Source organism: Pristis pectinata, chromosome 7 (genome assembly GCF_009764475.1).
Source record: "Pristis pectinata isolate sPriPec2 chromosome 7, sPriPec2.1.pri, whole genome shotgun sequence".
Taxonomy (NCBI): Eukaryota; Metazoa; Chordata; class Chondrichthyes; order Rhinopristiformes; family Pristidae; genus Pristis; species Pristis pectinata.
This window is the reverse complement of record NC_067411.1, coordinates 20001770-20023183: the sequence shown is the minus strand read 5'-3', so window position 1 is coordinate 20023183 and position 21414 is coordinate 20001770. Positions and strand designations below refer to the sequence as shown.

At 39.8% G+C, this 21414-nt stretch overlaps 1 protein-coding gene across 3 annotated transcripts in view; it reads right to left on the bottom strand.

Annotated features, from left to right (window-relative positions):
* The window catches only part of snx25 (sorting nexin 25), a 208500-nt gene that overhangs the window by 127203 nt on the left and 59883 nt on the right, over positions 1–21414 (bottom strand). For all 3 annotated transcript variants that reach the window (XM_052020395.1, XM_052020394.1, XM_052020393.1), the window contains one exon: positions 3559–3775. In XM_052020395.1, coding sequence (XP_051876355.1) covers positions 3559–3775 — 217 coding nt within the window. The remainder of the gene's footprint in view (positions 1–3558; positions 3776–21414) is intronic.

Genomic DNA, 21414 nt, shown 5'->3' with positions numbered 1-21414 from the left:
AAATTCCACAGCTTTAGTACTAGATTGAATCAATTAAATAAGTCAGTTGTCTCAGTGGCTGTCAGGCTTACGTTGGCTTAATTATTTGACAAGTGATCTTACCCTCAAGGTTATCATTGCTTATAATATGTAGATACTTTATATCAGAAGAACAGTAACATTTGTACACAGCTCCTCATAGTGAACCCTCTTACTGTGCTTTGCACAATAAACCTCTACTGTTTTCAAGGAGCGGTGAAAAGAGTACCACCATCCCAAACAACAACAACAGAACTGGGCAGAGTTAACATGGATTTATGACATGGAAGTAATGTTTGACAAAATCAGTTCACAATTTTTTTTTTGAGGTTGTAACTACTAGAATAGATATGGAAGGAACAAGTGAATGTGACGTACTTGGACTTTGATAAGGTGCCACACAAGAGCTTCTTAAACAGGATTAGAGCAATTGTGGGATTGAGGTTAATATATTAGTGTGGACTGAGAATTACCTGAAAAGCAATGGAGTGTTGAAACAGGAAGGTGATTTTCCGATTAGGAGGCTGCCCAGTCCATACCCTAGTAAGGTGTCAGGGGTCGCTGCTGAGCTCTACCTGTTCACAACCAATATCAATGATTGGAGGTGGGAGGAAAACCAAGTGCAGTATATCCAAGTTTGCTGATGATACTATGTCAGGTGACAGTGCAGGTTGTACAGAGGAAGCAGAAAGGTTTCAGTGGAATATGGACAGGTTACGTGGATGGGCAAGGACATGACATGATATAATGCGGAAAATGTGAAGTTTTCCACTTTGGTGGGAAAAAAAACAACAGGTAAGCAAGATTTTTTTTAAAAATGGTGAGGGTTCAAAAGATGTTGGTGTTCAAAAGACCTGGGCATTTTTGTACATGAATCACTGAAAGTTAACATGTAGGTTCAGCATGCAATTAACATGAAAAACAGAAGCAGCAGTCAATCATTGGGCCTTGTTTCTGCTCTCCACTCATCAAGATTATGCTTAGCCTTTACCTTGGTGCCATTTTCCTGCACTAACCCAGCATCTGTTGATTCCCTTGATAACTAAAGATCTATCATACATTGTCTCGAATATACGATGACTGAGCCTCTTTTGCCCTCTTAGGTACAGAATTCCAAAGAAACACTATCTTCTAGATGAATAAGTTTCTTTTCGTCTTTGTTCTGAATAGCTGACCCCTTATTTTGTCCCTCTGATCCTGGACAGCACATCATTCCTATAACTACCCTGTCAAACCATGCGAGGGTATTATATATACCAAATGAGATCACCTCTTACTTTCCCCATACTCAAGAGAGTATACATTCAGTTTACTTAATTTCTCCTGATACGACAAACGACCATCCTGGGAATCAATCTAGTGAACCTTAAGTGCACTCCCTCTATTGCAAGAACGTCCTTCCTTGGGTAAGAAGACCTGACTTAAAACAGTCTTCAAAATAATATCTCATCAAGAGTCTATGATCAGGAAGGCAGAATGTACATTAACCTTTAATGGAAGAAGATTTAAGTACAAAAGTACAAGACAATGTAATGCAATTATGTAGACTGATTCTAGGATCAGAAATTTGTCCTACGAGGATAGATTAAGCAGACTGAATTGACAGGAATGAAAGATAATCCCATTGAAACAAACAAAATTCACACAAGGTGGCTAGAACGAAGGTTCACAATCTTAATTTAGGGAATGGCCATTCAGGACTAAGATTAAATATCTTCACCTGGGGTAGTAATCCTTTGGAATTTTCTACCTAAAAGCTGTGGCGGCTCAGTGACTACAGTACATTCAAGACCAGATTGATCGTCCTTCAACATCCAAAAGCAAACCAACTGATATCTGCTTAGTATAGGAAATCTTTTCCAATGTAAAAGATCAGCCACAATCTTGTTGAACAGCAGAGAAGGCATCATTACTCAATGGCCTACCCCTGCTTCTATTTCCTATGTTCTCATGTGCATATGCACAAAACGCACTGCAATAGCTCATCAAGACTTCTTTGACAGTGTCTCCCAAACTCATGACTTCTACTGCTGGGAAAGAGTCAGTATTAGGCACATGTTAGCTCCCCTAGCTGTAGTTCTTTTTCAAGTTACTTACCATGCCAATTTATAAATATCTCATCATTCCTTCATCATTAATCAGTCTATATGCTGGAGCTCTTTGCCCAACAGAGTCTGGGAATAAAATCCCCCAAAAGACAGGAGTGTTTCACACAGCATTAAGAAACCATCACCTTCTTAAGGGGGAATTAGGGGTTGGCAATAAATGCTGGTTTTGCCAGTGATACCTACATTCGACTAATGCAGTTTTCAAAATAGCCACGGTAGTTTCTAAAAGGGAAGTTGGCCAATACTTTAAAAAGCAGAACATTTTGAAAGAATAAGGTGCAAGGCTACAGGAATTAGAATGGCAGTTCCTTCAAAGAACTTAGCATTGACACAATGGATGAATGGCCTGCTTTGATACCATAAGTGTATATGGTCTAGAAATTCAATGTACAAAATCACTAGACTCAATTTTTGGGAATGAACATCTACCCATGTCTTTAGCACAAGTGACAAGGACAAATTTCTACCATTGCAATTCTAAGTGCAGGAACTGATGTACTGTATAGGCATTAATCAATGATTTTAAATACAGTTTTCCAGAACGTCCACTCAGCTCTCCTTTACATTCTTCCCAATGGCCTTCCCCAGTAACAAACACAGGATTAGTGAACTAAGCAAATTGGAAAACGCTTAACTCTGTTCTTGAGGGTGTCATTAAATTATTTGTATCAGATTATGACTTTTGGGTTTAGAGAGAACATGGGAATGACTAATGAACAAATAAAGGATTGTGTTAACAATCCATTTGTGAAAAGAGCAGGTATACAATAAATGTTGCAATTAAACTTAGCTCTATGAAGTTTCACTTCAGGCAGGATACATGGCATTTATTATTACTGTTTACTCTGTGAGCTTCACGCAAGCATGGAGCTGCATTGCACTCTGGTGTATTTGACAGTAGAATAATCTGAATTGGATCAGTACAATTGCTCTTGGCTCAGTAAAACAAGATGGGAGATAAGACTAGATTCCTGTTCTGATTGCTATCCAATGCTTACTGCCAAGGTATTTTAAGTTACAGTGGAACATTCTGATACAAATAATTCCCAGAAAGAGAATTAGTATTGAGTTTAAGCAACATCTGAATAGCTGGTGATTACCACAGTCCCAAATGTAGAAGTATGTTTTATGCAAATTTCCTATGGTACTACAGTGACTACGTTTGAAAGAACTTATTAGCTGTACAAAAAACAAACATAAAAGACTTGAAATAAATGCAAGGTGTCTGTCTATCTGTCTCTCTCTAGTTGGCAGTGAAGATACAATGGGATTCTGTTACAACATCATAATAGAATAATTCACCATAATCACTCAAACCAGTTAGAGTTAGGAATGGAAAAGCAGCCACAAAACTTTACCTTAGTAAAGAGCACAGCTTCAGGAGAGATAATGAAGGACAAGTAAATGTGTACATCTTGAATTAAACTTTTACCTTGAGTTTGCTGCCTTGAGGTCACAGAAGTGAGTGAGTACAGTCCGCACAACATCATTACAAACAATCTTAACGATGTCAATGTTACTCAGACGAACACGCAGTTGCTTTGCCACTTCCCAGAAGTCCTCTGAAAGCATCTGGTGCAGATGTCCTTCATCTTTGCTGATCTTCGCATACCAAGAAAGGATGTAGTCCCTATAGCTATAGTCAAAAACTAAAAAAAAACAGAGAGTAAGCTCACTATGAATGCCGTACATTTGAAGCAGAAAAATATAAAATTTGTCTTAAAAATAAATGGATGACATTGTAAACTTCATTGGCAATATACTTCAACTAGGTAATGCAAAGGTCACAAAACAAGGCTATTGCCATCTGTATAATAAAAAACTATTTTGGAGAATAGGCCCAGTCCAAGAATGTTTCTTTCATCTGACAAATTTATATATGGTGCATGATTGAAGGTTTCACATGAGGCTTGAAAGGGTAAATGCAAGAATGATGTTTTACTTAGCTGGAATGTGTAAAAACAAGTCTCACAATCTCAAAATAAGAGGTGGCCATATAGGACAGTGACTCGGGGTTTTCATGGACTTCATCCCAGAATCCTAAAAGAAGTGGCTGGTGGGATAGTTAGTGTGTTGGTCTCAATTTTCAGATGACGACTCCATTACATTGGAAAATAGCAACAGTAATTCCTTTATTCAAAAAAGAGAGGAAGGCAGAAAGCAGGAAAGTGCAGGCCAGTTAGCTCAACGTCTGTCAGTGGAAAAATGTTGTACACTATACTTTTGTTAAAATACATTATAGCAGGACACTTAAAGAATTCAAGGTTTTTAGGCAATCAACATGGCTTTGTGAAAGGGAAATCATGTTTGACCAATTTATTAGAGTTCACTGGAGAAGCAGCATGCACTGTGGATATAGGGCTATTGGAGGATGTGTTATACCTCAAGAAGGCACGTGGCAAGGTGCTGCATCAAAGATTATTGCAGAAAATAGCAGTTCACGGAGTAAAAGATAACATTTTGGTGTGGACAGAAGATTGTCTGCCAAATAGGAAAGAGAGTAAATGGATAAGCAAGATGTAAAATGGTTTGCCACAAGGATCGTTGCTGGGGCCTCAGTTCTTTTTCCACAATTTACAGAAATGACTTGGATGAAGGTGGTTGTTAAATTTGCTGATGACACAAAGATAGTAGGAAAGTAAGTTGTGACATACAGAGGCTACAATGGGATACAAATAGGTTACGTGAGTGGACAGAGATCTGGCAAATGGAGTATAATGCAGGAAAATGTGTTAAGTGTCCATTTTGGCAAGAAATTTGAAAAAGTGCATTATCTAAATGGCATTTGGTTGCAGAGCTCTAAGATGCAGGGGATCTGTGTCCCCTTGTGCCCGATTTAAAAAGGACAATATGCAATTATAGCAAGTAATTAAGAAAACAAACAGCATGTTATTGTTTATTGTTAGAGGAATTAAATACAAAAGGGAGGTTCTGCTTCAATGGTGTGACCACACCTGGAATACTGTGTACAGTATTAGTCTCCTTACTTAAGAAAGGATATTAATGCATTAGTAGTACAGGTCAAAACTCTCTAGTCCAGCACTTTGTGGTCTGGCAACTCCAATGGTCTGGCATGTTTTAATGTTGTGGTACAGATCTGTAATAATTAACCAATGCTAATCAAGATCTAAATTTAACTAAGATCTGTAATGATTCACCTTTTGCAATCTCAGCAGACAGCGATCTCAGCTGACAGCTATGTGACTTACAGAAACCTTTGGTTACAATCCGTTCTCAGAATCCGCCAGCTTCCATTTCCCACAACTGTACCACTATACTTAAAAAGAACCGTCTCCTGCTCAGAGGAAGATGATCAGAAGGCAGGTCCTATGATCTGGTATTTTCTGTGGTCCAGCACCAGTCAGGTCCCAAGGGTACCTGACTAGGGGGTTTTAACCTATAGTTCAGAAAATTTATCAGACTAATATCGGAAATGAGGAAAGTTTGGAAAACCCAGGCTTGTATCCACTTAAGTTTAGAAGATTGAGAGGGAACTTGATTTAAACTTATGTGATCCTGAGGGGTACTGATTAGATAGATATACAAAGGACATTTTCTTGTGGGAAAGTCTAGAACAACGTACCACTGTTTAAAAAGAGAAACAGTTAATATTTCAGGTCTGAGACCCATCATCAGAACTGCTTAGAGGGCTGTAAATTCAGAGAGCAGTAGGTTAGAGCGAGTGAGGCAATCAATACCCCCTGGCAGTTAGCAATGAATAGATCAAAAAGTATGAGGCCAGAGAGAGGGTCCTTGTGGACTGTGAAGTCAGGAATGTTTAAAAACAAGCGCTGTCCAATTAATAAGCAGATGAGGCAAAAATATTTTCTCTGAGGTTCTCTTCCTCAAAGTGCTGTAGAACCAGAGTATTCAACTATTTTTAAGGCAGATGTAGATACTTGATGAGCAAGGGTGGGAAAGATTCCTCCAGGTAGAGGAAATGCAGACGTGAGGTTGCAATCCAATTAGCCATGGATCTTATTAAATGGTAGAGCAGCCTTGCAGACTTGATGGCCTTTTTCCACTCCTACTTTGCATCTTCTTATGAGAAGAAATTTCTTCACCCAAAACAGAGTGAATCTTTCGAATTCTCTACCTGAGGAGCTGTGGAGTTTCGGTTGTTGTGTATGTTTAGGAAAGAAGTTGATAGCTTTTCAGATTCTAGGGGTGTGGAATTATTTTAGTGAAGTGAGGTTAAAGCTAAACCATGATCTCACTGAATGGAACAGCAGCCACAAGGAGATGAATGGCCTATCCTGCTATGTTTTCATCTTTGTTTCATTTAGGGATACTTTCACTTTTATACTGATCTAATATAAATTACATTTATGTCAAAGGGAATCTAATATGGCTTTGAAGGTAGATGTCATTACTAACTAAATAGGTATGCTACCAGTAATAACTGTTAGGCTGTTGTCTTTATTTGCCATAAATAGTCTGATACTGCAACCTGACATGTCACTTCTTTCTAAAGCATGGGCTTCACAGCCTGAAATTGCTGTACATCAGGAATGACACAGCAAGGAAGAAGCCATCAGTGTACACGCTGGCTCTCAAACAGAGGAACCCACGAGTTCCACACCCTGACGCCTTCCCAGGAGCCTTGCACAATATTCCCTCATCTTATATTTATCCGATACCCTTGAAGACCACAATGCCTCCTCCACGTCTGGAGGCAATGCATTTCAGATTCCAACTGTATGCTGACAAGTTTTTCCTCATGTCACTCTTAACTCTTTTTTTTCCCCCAAGGCGTGATGCAGCTCAGCGACATCTGGTATCAACATTACCAGTTTCCTCAAAAGATACATATTCTTAACATCCTCACACAGGATTAAACAATACTTGGTCAAGAGTTCATACAAAACTAAAAATAATAGTTATTTAACCATATCTTTTTACAACAAAAGACATGCATAAGCAGGTGATGTCTGTAACCTCCTAGAGCTCTACAACTATCTGAGAACTCTCCATTTCTTCTGATTTCCAGTGGTGGCCATGGGTTCTGCTGTCTCAGCTTCAAACTTGGAATTTCATTCCTACATATCGCTGCCCTTTTTTTTTTATTTCCCCTCATTTATCATGTCATTTCCACCACCCCCCCCCCCCCCCCCACACTCCTTAAAATCCATGTCCTTGACAAAATCTTTGGTCACCTATCCAAATTTCTCCTGATTTGTTAAACTTGGAATCTGGAGTGGATTGCAGAGACAAGGTGGAGCAAAGCCATGAAAGGATTTAAAGATGAGGATAAGAACTGAAATTAGATCCCCACCACATTCCCCACCTCCCCCCCCCCCCCCCACCCAGGTGTCAGAGTCATAGAGAGATACAGCACAGAAATAGGCCCTTCAGCCCACCGAATTCATCAAACATTCATTTACACTAATCCTACCTAAATCCCATTTTTTATTCTCCCCACGTTCTCATCAACTCCTCCCAAATTCTACCACTTACCTGCACTCTAGGGGCAATTTACAGTGATCAATTAATCTACCGACCTGCAGGTCTTTGGGATTCAGGAAGAAACTGGAATACCTGGAGGAAACCCATGCAGTCACAGGGTGAACGTGTGAACTCTACATAGAGAGCACCTAAGATCAGGATTAGGCCCAGGTCTCTGGCACCATGAGATAGTGGCTGCACCAACTGCACCACCCTTTCTGGACTAGAGATGTTAAATGGAATCATTAGGACATAAATCCAGTCACAAAAACAGTCTTCAGGTTTCAGTCAAATCTTTCTGTGGTGTATTTAATTCATTGATAAAAAAAATGCAGCATTTCACTGAATCTTTTGGATAGGTTAACAGCAAGGTCTCAATTTCTCAAGGCCAAAGATGGAGCAGCAGAAATTGCCCAGCAGTCTGTAATGATTCATAATGTACTGTGTATCTTTTCCTCCCCACACATCGCTGTACTATACCCACTTTAATAATGCAATAAAGATTAAACCAGCCACTAGTTCCTGACAAGTACTGGGCCAATGTATCCAGTACCACATGCCTCTCACCTCCCACACTTGATCATAGATGAATGCACTTAGTGAGAGGAAACCAAACCTTTTGAGATGACATTTGCAAACATTCTTCAGCTAGAAATATTCAGATATGGCATGACCTACCATCATCTGATAAAGCCTCTAGAAAAGGGTCCAACCAGAGTTCATCTTTAGAAGAATTTTATGATCATTAGCTCATTTTAAACAAGTGAACAATTTTAGCTTCTCAATCATTACAATTTTATACCATGCCAATCCTAGCCTAATTTTTCCCCCCATTACTACTTTGATATACCTCAATTTTGTGTCCAAAACTTCACAACTTTATAGCCTATTCAACTTAGGAGTGTTTTCCACATTCATTGATTTAATAACACTTGTCTCCCTCAAAAGCAAATTGAAGCTCCAAGTATTAATCTTGCTGACAGTGGGGTTAACAACACTGATTAGAAAACAACATTGCAGGATGAATCACAGGCTCCCATTGGTTTTTAAAGCTCTGCATTATTTTGCCTTTGGTGTAAGTAATAAAACTCAAAACAACCATTATTGAACCCATACAAGCAAGAAATATCTTCTATGGAATCAAATAACAACAATAATGAATGACATGGTGTGATATAATTGGCTTAGTAAGTGGTCTTACCATAAATTGGGACTGGCCCAAACTCATTTATTATCTCATTTCAGCTTATGATACCTAAAGGGTTCCTTTTGATATTTTTACGATTCATTTTTAAGTGCTAGTTTCATCTAAATAAAATTTGTGAGCTATCTGCTATATCATGGCACTCTCAGGCCATTTTAAACAGCATTTTAGTTGCAGAAGGTTCCAAAGGGACATGGATCACAGGCCACAACAAAGAACACCCAAGTTACAGGTGTTGCTCAGTTTATTCAGCCGCCAGCTGCACACTAACTAATCCAGGTCACTGAGCAGAAGGGGGACTGGGAAAAGATTGCATAACTCATTTTTTCTACAACAGCAGCATCAAGGTCCTTTGAGAGCAACTTAACAACCAATAGCTACAAAAAAAATTCAACTGACACCTGCAACATGGCACAGTGCATCACACCCTGAAATTGCTACAATTCATCACACACTAAAAAGATGCTACACTTTCATTTAAATTTTCAAAAATTCATCTTGCTCTCAAATTTTCATTGCACAATGACTAAGACCTTGTTATTAATCAGACACTACAGCACCTCAGACAACAGAACACTTGGGAGGCAGTTCTAGGTTTAAACTTGAAGAATGCTTTCCCAAAATGTTGTGTATGCATCCACTAGCCTTTTCTCCAGCAGTAGATATCCGAACACCTGAGTAGCCTGCTGTGGAGAGAGAGGATTCTTTTTCAACATTTTAAAATCAGGCTTCCTCAGCAAAAGTGACTGATGTTGTACAAGCTTTTCCAAACAGGCACAAACTCCCAACTCCAAACAAAAAAATCTCTCTGCATAGGAGCTCTCCCATCCTCCCTGCCAACAGCTACTGCTGTTCCACTCTACCTTCTCCCATCCCACCACAATTGCTGGCATCTTGCCCAGTGTGATGGCCTCTCTCACTATCACAGCCTTACTTTCCTCTTACATATCAGGTACCTTCTCAGCAGCCAGTGCATTAATTACATCTGCAGCTGGAAAGTCAGATTTAAGGGGCAGATAGAAAATAATATGCTTAATACAGAAGAAAATCTACCACTGGAATCTTTTTAGCTTGTTCAGCCTACCTTGGCCAAGGGCCACGGTGTCAATTCAATCTGCTCGTGATGTGCTACATCTATACATGACAATGGTCAACCTTAGCATTTTCTCATGTCAGAAGAGAGGGCGGAGGGTGTACATCTCCCAATTCCAATTTGTCAACAGGTATCACCGACAAAATAGCAGTTTTTAAAGAAGCATCTTCAACACGGAAGCAATTATCAAATTAAATTTAACAAAGCCAAGTTAAAAAACAAAAATCAGATAGGTGAAAGCCTGGTTTAAAGAGTAATGTAGAGGGTTAAAGTATTGAGATTCAGGCAGAGAACTGAAAAGCCTAGGGCCTGGTAATCTGAAGGCATAGACACCAGTGGAAATCAAGGCATTAGAAGCTTTGATGTTGTTATTGCATGAGAAAGAAACTATAAATAATACATGCATTTAAAAAGGGTGGATATCCCAATCCCTCAGTGGGGAACTGCACAAATGAAGAGCATCATATTATTTAAATTTACAGCAGGTAAAGAGGAACATTTGAAAATCACCGATAAAACATATAGCAATTTATCAGTGAAACTCATGGACAATTAACATGCATTTTACCAATAATTCAGGATGATAATCTATGCATTTTCTTTTAAAACATGCCCTTTAGAAAATTTAGAGATAAAAAGCTCTAATGAAATACACAAATATACAAAAGAGAATTTTTTTTTAAAAAAAGGTGCTTTAGATTGCAATGAAGACTACAATCTTTTCAGTGTTTGAAACAAGTTTAAATGTCCAAGCATCATGACATGCTTGTAACAGGCTGACAACTATCATTTTTCATCCAGGTTTTAAAAGCTTTTACAAAGCTACTTCACCCTTGGTGATAGGATTAAATGAGAGTGCACATTTTACACTCATGTAAAAACAATGCCCTTTTTAAATGTCTTCTTTTGGAGTTGCCAGGGTATCCAAATCTGCCCTTGTTACAACTGTCCATACACATAGTAATTTTAATAAACTTTGAAGAGAAGTATGTCATTAGTTAAGTGGCTGAGGAAACTGATTTCTGAATAATGCCAATTTAATTGCTATTTGCAAACAACCAATGCCTGGTCTATGAGACCTGGGAAATTACCTTGATCCCAGTCAGATTCTCAGCTCACAGCTGTGCTTTTTGTGAGAAGACATGCAGGCAGACCCATCATAGCAGTTTTCTTGTCTTCACACAGTTGGGCTACTGAGAACTTATATTTTTTTTTAAACATTTGAATTTTCACTCCAACTCAGACATGCATAAACAAACCAGCCAAACAAAACAGGACTTCCTTTCAGCAGAATACTGGTCCATAGCTGGGATTAACATCTTCTGACAAATTAACAATAGAAACTGCTCATTTAAATTCGGGACAGCTCTGCTTATAAATTCACATAGCCCATCCATTTGTCAGCAGTTGCCAAGATAGGCTTATCCGGATAAAACACAGAGATGAAACTGCATCCTTTCATGTGATGGAACCCATCAGTTGTGTGAACAAATATCCCATCCCAATGTTTCTGAACTTTAAAGCAATTTTCATTTCTACGTGCATGATCGCATTCTCATACAAGATGTATTGATGCCCTTCTTTTGAGTTAAAAAGTGGTTCCTTTCCTCCCTTTTCCTATTTGCCAGCTTAAAATCTGTTTCATCTCTAACCATTGTCCAGTTCAGTTAAAGATTGTTTTAATCTTGTTAAAGATTGGAGCTACTTGTCTCCACAGATACTGCCTGATCTGCCAAATACTTCAGATATGCCCTGTTTTTGTTTCTAACTTCCAGCATCCACTAAATTTTAACTTCAGAATTAAATAAGTGGCTTAATCTTCTGGAGCAGCCTCTCATGCAGGACTTTGTCAAAGGCCTTTCTAAAGTCCACGTAGACAACATCCACCACCTTTCCCTCATTGACCTAAGGGACTCAGTCTGATATTAAAAAGGTCTTCTATAAGGTAGATAGGATACCCAATCCTTTACTTGCTCTTGCACTCAAAGGTATTTGTGTGGTTGATCCAGATGCATTTCTGATTAATGATGGCCCAAGGATCTGTATTGAAGGTGAGGAATTCAGTGATGGTTATGCTATTTAAAGTCAAGGTCGTTAGAGCCTCTTATTGGAGGCAGTCACTGCCTGACACTTGTGGTGTGAATGTTATTTGCCACTTATCAGCGCATGCCTGAATGAAGCAGAGTCATCCTGGCAAACCCCAAACTGGGTACTGGTGAGTAAACACCACTAGCTAGAGCTGTCAATGATATCCATGACATTTACAATAACTTTGTTGATGACAGAGTAGATTGGATTTATCCTTTATGTAAACAAGTCCTATCTAGGCAATTTTCTAATTGTTGTATAAATGCAACTAGTGTAACTGTACAGGAACAGCTTAGCTAGAGGCATGGCTAGTTGTGGGCCACAGGTATTCAGTGCTACACCTGGAACGCTGTCTGTTCCCACAACCTTTGCTGCATCTAGTGCTCTCAGCCATTTTGTGTTACTACAAGTAATGCAATATGCAACTGAAAGAGATGCAACCACTTTATACTGAGATAAGCCTCACTGCTGAATTTAAGAAGTCAGAGCAGCCACACAAAAAGGACAAAGTGCGTGGTCCAGTGTTTGAAAGCAGTTCACAAGGGTAGAAGGCAGCTGTGCAAAATGATGCTCCTACAAACCAGTTATAATCTTGTGCTAGTAATTCAAAGTTTGCACTTAAAATAGGGAATTATTCAATAATTTCAATTAAACAGCAAGAAAACACAGCAAAATGGGAATATAAAGCATTAAAACAGATATATTGAATTAAGCAAATTTGATTCAAGAGGAAACCATTAAAATTAAATAATTCAGAATTATATTAGTCTTAATGAATTTAGCATATTTGGCAGCATCAGCCCTACTAACTGGCCAGCACAGATGTCCATGAGAAGAGTTCTTCTGGAAAACAACACAATTTGGATGGATAGGGGATGGAATACTTATTTTGAGGATAATTACATGGACAAAGTAAACAAAGCAGATAAGTAAAAAGGAAACATGAAACAGAGCAGATAAGTAAAAAGGAAATATGGTGCAAATATTGCAATGCAAATGCTGGGAGTACTCCTAACATACACGGTTCTTTGCCCCTCTTCTGAATGAGCACCTTGTAATATGTTGCAGTCCAACCTCTGGACTTCAGTCTCTCACTTCAGATTTTCCTTATGAAGCATAATTTCAGTTAGGAGCGATAGTTGATTTAATCAAGTTAGTGCCAAAAATAACACTTATTTAGACTGAATTCTGGAAACTAGACAACTAAACAATGGTACTTGTAAGGAAAAATATGGTAGGTCCATAAAGCTACAAACCTGGAACCTGACTCAAACACAAAAGAGAACCTCAGAATAAGCAAAAGGTCACTTAAGACTAAAGGGAGGAACAAAGTTCTTCGCTCAATCAACTGTGAATCTTTGGAATTCTCTGTCCCACTGAATATATTCAGAACCAATATTGATTCCTTATCCTTCCACTGAATTTGGAGAGAGAGTGCTGGTGGCATCTCAGTAACTTCCTGAGGTGCCTGCTGTAGACTCAGAAGCTGAGGAGGCAGCCGGAAGTTGTGTGCTGAGTTTGAGGTCTTAATCTTCAAATACTCCTTTTGTCAAATGGCCAAAACCTGTGCTACCACAATGAAGGCCATGGTGAATTCCATCAGGTCTGCCTTTGCTGAGAGCTAAACTCTTGAGATATGGAGAGTGGCCCATGTTTTCCAAGATCTTGCTGTGAACATTAATTGTAGCAGGGCAGTATTCTATAGTTGCAGAAAGTTGGTAGAAGATTTTTATTTTACTGATGCTGAGTGTACAGTGCACCCTCTCATTGAGCAAATCTACAATGACTTAAAGCTCAGCCTCCAAATGCATGCAAACAAAAGAGTAGCCTGTGGCCTGCAGCTCAACTACTGAGGTTGGGGTAACCTTGCCAATACCGAGGCCTTATTTACACTCAATTGGCTTTGTTAGGCAGGCCATGACACTTAGATGCCCAATGCCAGACTGCTAAATACTCCAAGCTCAGTCACATTATAAGATTATCAGGCTGACAGAGAAAAACAAATTCCAATGTTCCCAAAGTCTCCTCGAAAAAAATGAAACGTCAAAACTGGCTCTTGGGAATCTTTGTCCCAGCACTGCTCAAAGCAGAGAAGCAAGCATTCAGGACGACACACAGAATACCAAGACCATGCATTGGGAGCCCAGTGTAAATGGCAGAAGGAACAACCCACCCCACAAGCTGCCCACCCACCTGTCTTGTTAGTCATCTCCTGGAGAAAAATTGATTATTCACACTCTGGCCTCACCAGCCACCTCAGAACCCACCAAACCAGAGTAGAAGCAAGTCATTCTAGATCCCAAGGAACAGCCTGAGAGGAGGAAGGAGAATGTTCAGAACTGAAACGGACAGATATTTGAAGGGGAAATAGGGGAATGTGAAGCTGAGGGAAAAGATTAGGCAAATCAATTACGCAAGAATAAGCCGGGAAATCATAGGTTGGTGAGCCTGACATCCGTCATGGGTAAATTATTGGAAGGTATTCCAAGGGACAGGATATTCAAGTATTTGGATAGACGGGGCCCGATTAGGGATAGTCAACATTACTTTGTGCATGGTAGGTCATGTCTAACCAATCTTGAGTTCATCAAGGAGGTTACCAAGAAGGTCGATGAGGGAAAGGTGGTGGGTGTTGTCTACGTGGACTTTAGAAAGGCCTTTGACAAAGTCCCGCATGAGAGGCTGCTCCAGAAGGTTGAGTCACTTGGCATTTAGGACGAGGTAGCCAATTGGATTCAACATTGAGTCAGCGGGAGAAGCCAGAGAGTGGTAATAGATGGTTTTCTTTCTGACTGGAGGCCTGCGACCAGTGGTGTGCCACAGGGATTGGTGCTTTGGGAGGACAAACCAGAGTAAGACTTATACAGTGAATGGTTGGGCTCTGAGGTGTGTGGTAGATCAAAGGGACCTGGATTACAGATCCATAGTTCCTTGAAAGTGGCACCACAGGTAGACAGGGTTGTAAAAAGAGCTTTTGGCACTTTGGCCACAAATCAGGGCACAGTGTACAGGAGTTGGGAAAATTTACAAGGATGTTGCCCAGACTTGAGGACCCAAGTTATAGAGAAAGGTTGAATAGGTTAGGACTTTACTCCCTGGAGTGCAAGAGAATGAGGGGAGATCTTAGAGGTATATAAAATTATGAGGGGTATAGATAGGGTGAATGTATGCAGGCTTCCCCCCCACCCCCCCCCCCCCCAAGGTTGGGTGAGACTAGAACTAGAAGACATACTGTAGGTTTAAGGTGAAAGGTGAAATATATAAAAGGGGAATCTGAGGGGAAATTTCTTCAGTCAGAGGGTAGTGCAAGTGCGGAACAAGCTGCCAGCAGAAGTGGTAGATGTGGGTTCAATTGTAACATTTAGGAGAGGTTTGGATAGATGCATGGATGGGAGGGGTTTGGAGCAATATGGTCCAGGTGCAGGTAGATGGGACTAGGCAGAAGATCAGGTCGGCATGGACTAGATGGGCTGAAGGGCCTTTTTAAATGCTGTAGTACTCTATGACTCTATAAATCTTATTTAATGATGGACTAGGCGTGTGAAGCTGTTATGAACTATTCCTGCCACCCTTTTTCCTTGTGGTCAAAAAAGCTGTTTTGTTTTTCCAAAAAGTTCTCTCCATTATCTACTTTCCAGCTCACCAAATTCCTGTTTCTACCAGAGCAGAAGCACACAATTGACCCTGGATTTCACATATTCTTTTGCTTTAACAGACTTCAATAGCACACACAAACTATTGATCTCAACTTAGTTTGCATACAAGAAAATGTATGGTATCTATTAACCCCAAGTAATACTGATATTCCTTTCTCTCCTACTATTGAAATACCAAGATCAGCATGTGCCAAAGAATTGAAAATATACCCTTATTGAGGCATGGCAGAAAGCATTATCTCATCAAGCATTGGTGTGGGGGAAGAGGAGGAGATAACAGGCCTAGTCCAGTGTTTGTGTTACAGGTACATGAAATTACTGCCTCAAGAAAAATAATTTCTTGAAAGGGAATAAGGCAACAATTTAGGCAGTATTAAATTTTTAAGATCGCTGCCAATAAGCACTAAGCAAGTGAGATACTGAGCACTTGTACCAGGAAACACTCCATCAATGGCCAATTCGATTTCTGAGCCAACTCAGCTGCTTGGCACATGAGAGCAGTACATTATGAATAGAAGTACATTATGAATAGTCAACCATTTTTTTTTAAATTGTTTTATAATCCACTAGCAGTGCAAGATACTCTTCCCAGTGCAAGGCCCCTCTGACTTCAATCATCCTCTCAATTGCTAAGAGGAAAAAGTAAGTATCTGCTTGCTACTGCAACCATAATCACTTTCCAATTTGACTCATAGGCATTTGAACTACTCTAGCTCCATACCTATAGAATTGGTTCCTTTTCATTCATTTGTTAGGATTTGGTGGCAAGACCAACACTTACTGCTCATCCTCAAATACTCAAAGGTAGTGACAGTGAACCACTTTCTTGAACCACTGCCACCATTCTGGTGAAAATACACTTGCAATACAGTTTGAGTGGGGAGGGGTTTACAGGATTTAGACCCAGGAACGATGATGAAACTGCAATACATTTCAACTTGGAGGGTAACCTATAGGTGATGGTGTTCCCAGGTAACCTCTTTTTGGTGGTAGAGTTGCAGGTTTGGGAAGTGCTATTGGAATAGTCTAAGAAAATAACTGAAGTGTATTTTGCAGATGGTACACACTTCAGACAGAGTGAGGCAGTTGTGAAGGGAATAAATGTTCCCTCCACCACTGGACAAGATACCAGTGAAGCAGGTTGCTTTGTCCTGGATGCTACTGAGCTTCAACTGTCATCACAGCTGCACATGTCCAAGTGGAATGCATTTCAAGACACTCCTGGTGACTGCCTTGTAGATAGTGAAAAGCCATGGGAGTGCAAGGAGGTGAATCACTCACAGCCTCTGACCTGCTTTGCAGATACAGGGTGTGTGTGGCTGGGCCATTTGAGTTTTGGCTTCCGTCTCCCTGGATTTTGAGGGTAGAGGACTCAGCAATGGTAAATACAATTGTATGTCAAGCGTAGGAGGTCAATGTCTCTCTTGCTCGTCTCTTTCATGGCAAGAATGTATCAGCCTGAGGCTGAATGTCATCCAGGTTTTACTGCACGCTGGCATGAAGTGCTTCATTTGCTGAGCAGTTGAACTGTGTAGAATTAATAAATATATCCACTTCTGATCTTATAATAGAAGGAAGATCATTGATAAAGCAGTTAAATATGCATGTGACTAGCACACTGCCCTGAAGAACTCCTGCAGTGATGTTCTCCATCTAGGATGATCGACTTCCAATGACCATAACTATCTTTGTGCAAGGTACAACTAATTATTCGAGTGTTTCCCCTTTGATTTCAGTTTTAGCAGGGCTTCTTATTCTGCAGCCAGCATGTTAACTGCTCCTTGAGTCTTTGCTTTATCTAGTGCCCTCAGCTATTTCTTGGTATCACGTGACAAATCAAATTGGCTCAAGACTGGCTTCTGTGAAGGTGGGGCTGCCAGAAGGAAGCAGAGATAAATCATGCACTCTGCACCTCAGGCTGAACACATCTGCAAATGTTTAAGCCATGCCTTTAACACCCACATGTTGGACCATGCCATCACTGAGAATGAGGATTTCTTGAAACTTCCTCTGTCTGTCAAGGATACAATCAGATCAGCCACAATCTTATTAAATGGAAATCAGAAACTGCAGATGGTGGATCTTATTATATGGTGGAGCAGGTAGAAGAGCCATGTAGTGCTCCAAAGTCACATATTAACTGTTTAAATTTCCCCCACCATTCACATCTAAACAGAGCAGAATTGCAGAGCTTTCATCTAAACCAGTAGTCGTGAGATTACATAGTTCTGTCCGGCACAAGGGACACTACCAACAACTCTTTTGAAACCTAACTTTTGCAGAGACGCATAATTACTTTGGAATATTCAGAGAGTCTACTTTACTGTTAGATTCCCCCTTGTAATGAATGACCCATGAAAGATGAGATGAACACATACCTTATGACAACTTGTTTAAGTAAACGTTACCAAATGCAAACATCGAAACTTCAATGACTTCCAGTTTCAGTACAGACATTCCCCTGGTTGCATAACACTTAACTTTCCCAAATTCAGCTTTACTAGAAAAAAATCTAATTTGTGCAATTTATTTTGTAAACAGATACATATATGTAAGCGGAAACTACTTGAGACCCCATAGTCTGTCGTGGTTACTATATTTGTAGTTGCATAGCAAGTTGAAATAATTTTAACTTCTGTAGTTGCAACCATGCCCAGAGGTGATGTAATATGTAAATACTCTGGGTTTAGTCAAGTCCACTGTGAACATCATTGTGAAGAACGAAGAATGGATTAAGGAACAAATAAAAGGTTCAACATCAAAAAAATCCAATGTGATTACAAAGAAATGACCTGGAGTGTTTTTGGAAATGAAAAAATAATTTTTCTGTGGATAGAGGATCAAAATCAATACTGTGTGATGTTTGACCTCATGATGGTCCAGGAGAAGGCTAAAATCTTTAAGATTTGAAAGCTAAGAAGCTAGAAATTTTGTGGCGAGTCATGGGTAGCTTCATTGACTCATGCAAATTTGCACATTTGAAAGGGAGTGGTGAGGCTACTAGCCCTGATGAGGAGGCAACCAGGGAATTTTCAAAAGAGTGGCATTCGTAAGGGAGGTTGTTTCCCTGAGCAAATTTACAATTGTGAATTCACTAGTTTATTTTGGAAGAAAATGCCACATCATATACACAATGCAAAGGAGGTGGAATCGATGCCTGGCTTAAAGTGGCCAAGGATCATTTGTTGCTGGAGGGGCAACATAGTTAGGGACTGCAGGTTGAGACCTCTTCAAAATCCTGCTAATTCTTTACAACGCCCTTGGGCATCCTGCATATGTGGACGATTATCACACAAACCTTAAAGCTACGTACATGCCACCAAGCACAGCCTCATTGTTACAATAAATGGATCAAGGGGTTATTGCAACTTTCAGCATGGATTACAGACATAGGACATTTGTTCTAGTTATACATACTATGGAATAGAAGAATGGAAAGAATGAAAGTTTTGGAAGGGCAACAAAACTATGAGGCCATCAAGAACATTGCAGCAAAGGTCAAATTGACAAAAATGGAGCTTGGAATAAAGTGTGCCCTCAATTCTCAAGTGGTTTCAGAGGCTTTGAGATAACAGTTGGTGAAGTAGCTAATAAAGTTGTCAAGCTGGCTCATCAACTCAAGGTTGAGAATGGAAGTCAGTGACACCAAAACATTGCTGGAATTGTGCTCTCAATAACTTACAAAAGAGAGGGTTAATGAAGTTGGAGACTCAATTGTCCCTGAAGAGATCCAAGCAGATGATTTGCCCATGGTTGAACTGCCAAAAGGGTTCATAGCAAAAGTCTTAGCCCTTCAGACACTTTGTCACTGCACTGCAGTGTCTTAAAATGGATGTTAAATACCACAGCAGAATTATTCAAAATGGTCTGTCTTGAAACAAGGCATTTACGATGCAAAAAGGCCACAGTGCAGTTCTCCCTGGACAAGCTCATAATGAAAGTTAAATGGCCACCAGCACAACCAGCCTGAGCCAGATTCTCCTCTTCTTCTCTATCCCAACACCACCACCACTTTCAACAAGTCAAACACTAGGAATTAAAGATATGTGACAATAAGGTTAAATTCATCCATAAGTTTTATTTTTTCATTTCTAGAGTCCACTTAATCTGTATTTTTTTTATTTTACTACAGAATATAATGTATTCATGCAGTACACAGAATACAATATGATAGGAACATACTATATCAAATATATTAAAAAACATGCCCATGGCTCCAGTGAAATCAGACTTGCATAAAATTTGGAAACAGTATTCATTACCCTCTAGACACCGGTATAATGCAGTATTTTATGTACTTCATCTCATCACCAAGCTCACAGTTTCTATACAATAATACACAATTTATTTACTAATCATCTATCCAGTGAACTGTTGAGAGTGGAAAGGCAGCTCAGATGACAAGTGAAGGCATTTCTACTGTCCTATAAAATTAATTAACTCTGTTCAGGATCTCATTGATAACTGCAATAAATAATCACAATACCACACCACTTGCCAAACAGGACATGCATGCTTATTACTGCATTACCTCTAAACACATTGTGTGTCCCCTGAAGCTCAGCATTGTTGTACATCACCACACTATGGGTTATTCAGCATTTGGCAGGTTGTCACAATAATTGCACATGTGGAAACTCCTATGCTTTCAGTGAACACTACTAGTTTAAATATTAAAGAACTTCAATCCCAACACATTTCAACTACCCTTTTAGCTTCCCTGTTGCAAAATGAATCCAGTTAAACAAAAAAGTTAGCAATTCAATCTACATTTGATTCCCCTTCCCTCAAACACCAGGAAAGGTGGATTCAACTTGGTGCTAAACAAATATTTTGACCTGAAGTTTCCTTGATGAAGTAAACTTCGGACTAGACCTAGACCCAGAGGAGGTTCACCAGGATGATGTCGGGATGGAGCTTTTTAAGCTGTGAAGATAGACTGGGTTTGTTTTCATTTGACCAGAGAATACTGATAGGGAGGTGGGGGAACAGCAGTGGGCGCAGGTTTCTGAGTGAGTACAAGATTAAAGGGGTATCAACAGAATACATAGTGAGAAGTTCCCCTTTAGGAAAGGGTGTCCATAATGAGACAGCACAAGTTCAAGGTAAGGGGTAGAGATTGAGTGAGGGTTTGAGAAAGATTTTTTTTTCACCTGTTGAGTGATTAAAATCTGGAATGTACTACCAAAGGAGTTTGGTAGAGGCAGGTATTCTCAGAACAATCAAGTACTACTTAGAGGAGAACCTGAAATGCCATGGCAAAGATGGCTATGTGCCAACTGCTGTAAAATGGGACCAGAATGTGCCTGTTTCATACTACGTGACTCTGCATTATACTAACCTGCACTCTTCTATCAACATCAAGTTTCATTCTAATTGCCTGCTGATGTCATTCAAGTTTGCCTATGCATGAAATCACAAACAAATGTAGCCCAAAGTGCCAAACTCTCTCCACAAATTTCTCCCTTAACTATGAAAATATCAACATTTCAACGTATTGTGCATAGTAGACTGGATGTGTTGTTTCAATCTGACCTTGCGTGTGACTGTGTGCAGTGTGTAGGTGGCCCTTTGGCCATGTAGATTACCTCCTGGAACTCTGATTTCCTTCCACATCCCTAAAATATGCTGATAAGTTAAATGGCTACTGTACATGACCCCCTTAGTGTAGGTAAGTGGCAAAAGAAGCAAAGGGGAGTTGATGGGCATGTGCAGGGCTAAAGGGAAATAAGTAGTCAGGGAATGGGACTAATGGGATTACTCCACTGGGAGCCAGCATGGACTCAATGGGCCAAACTGCAT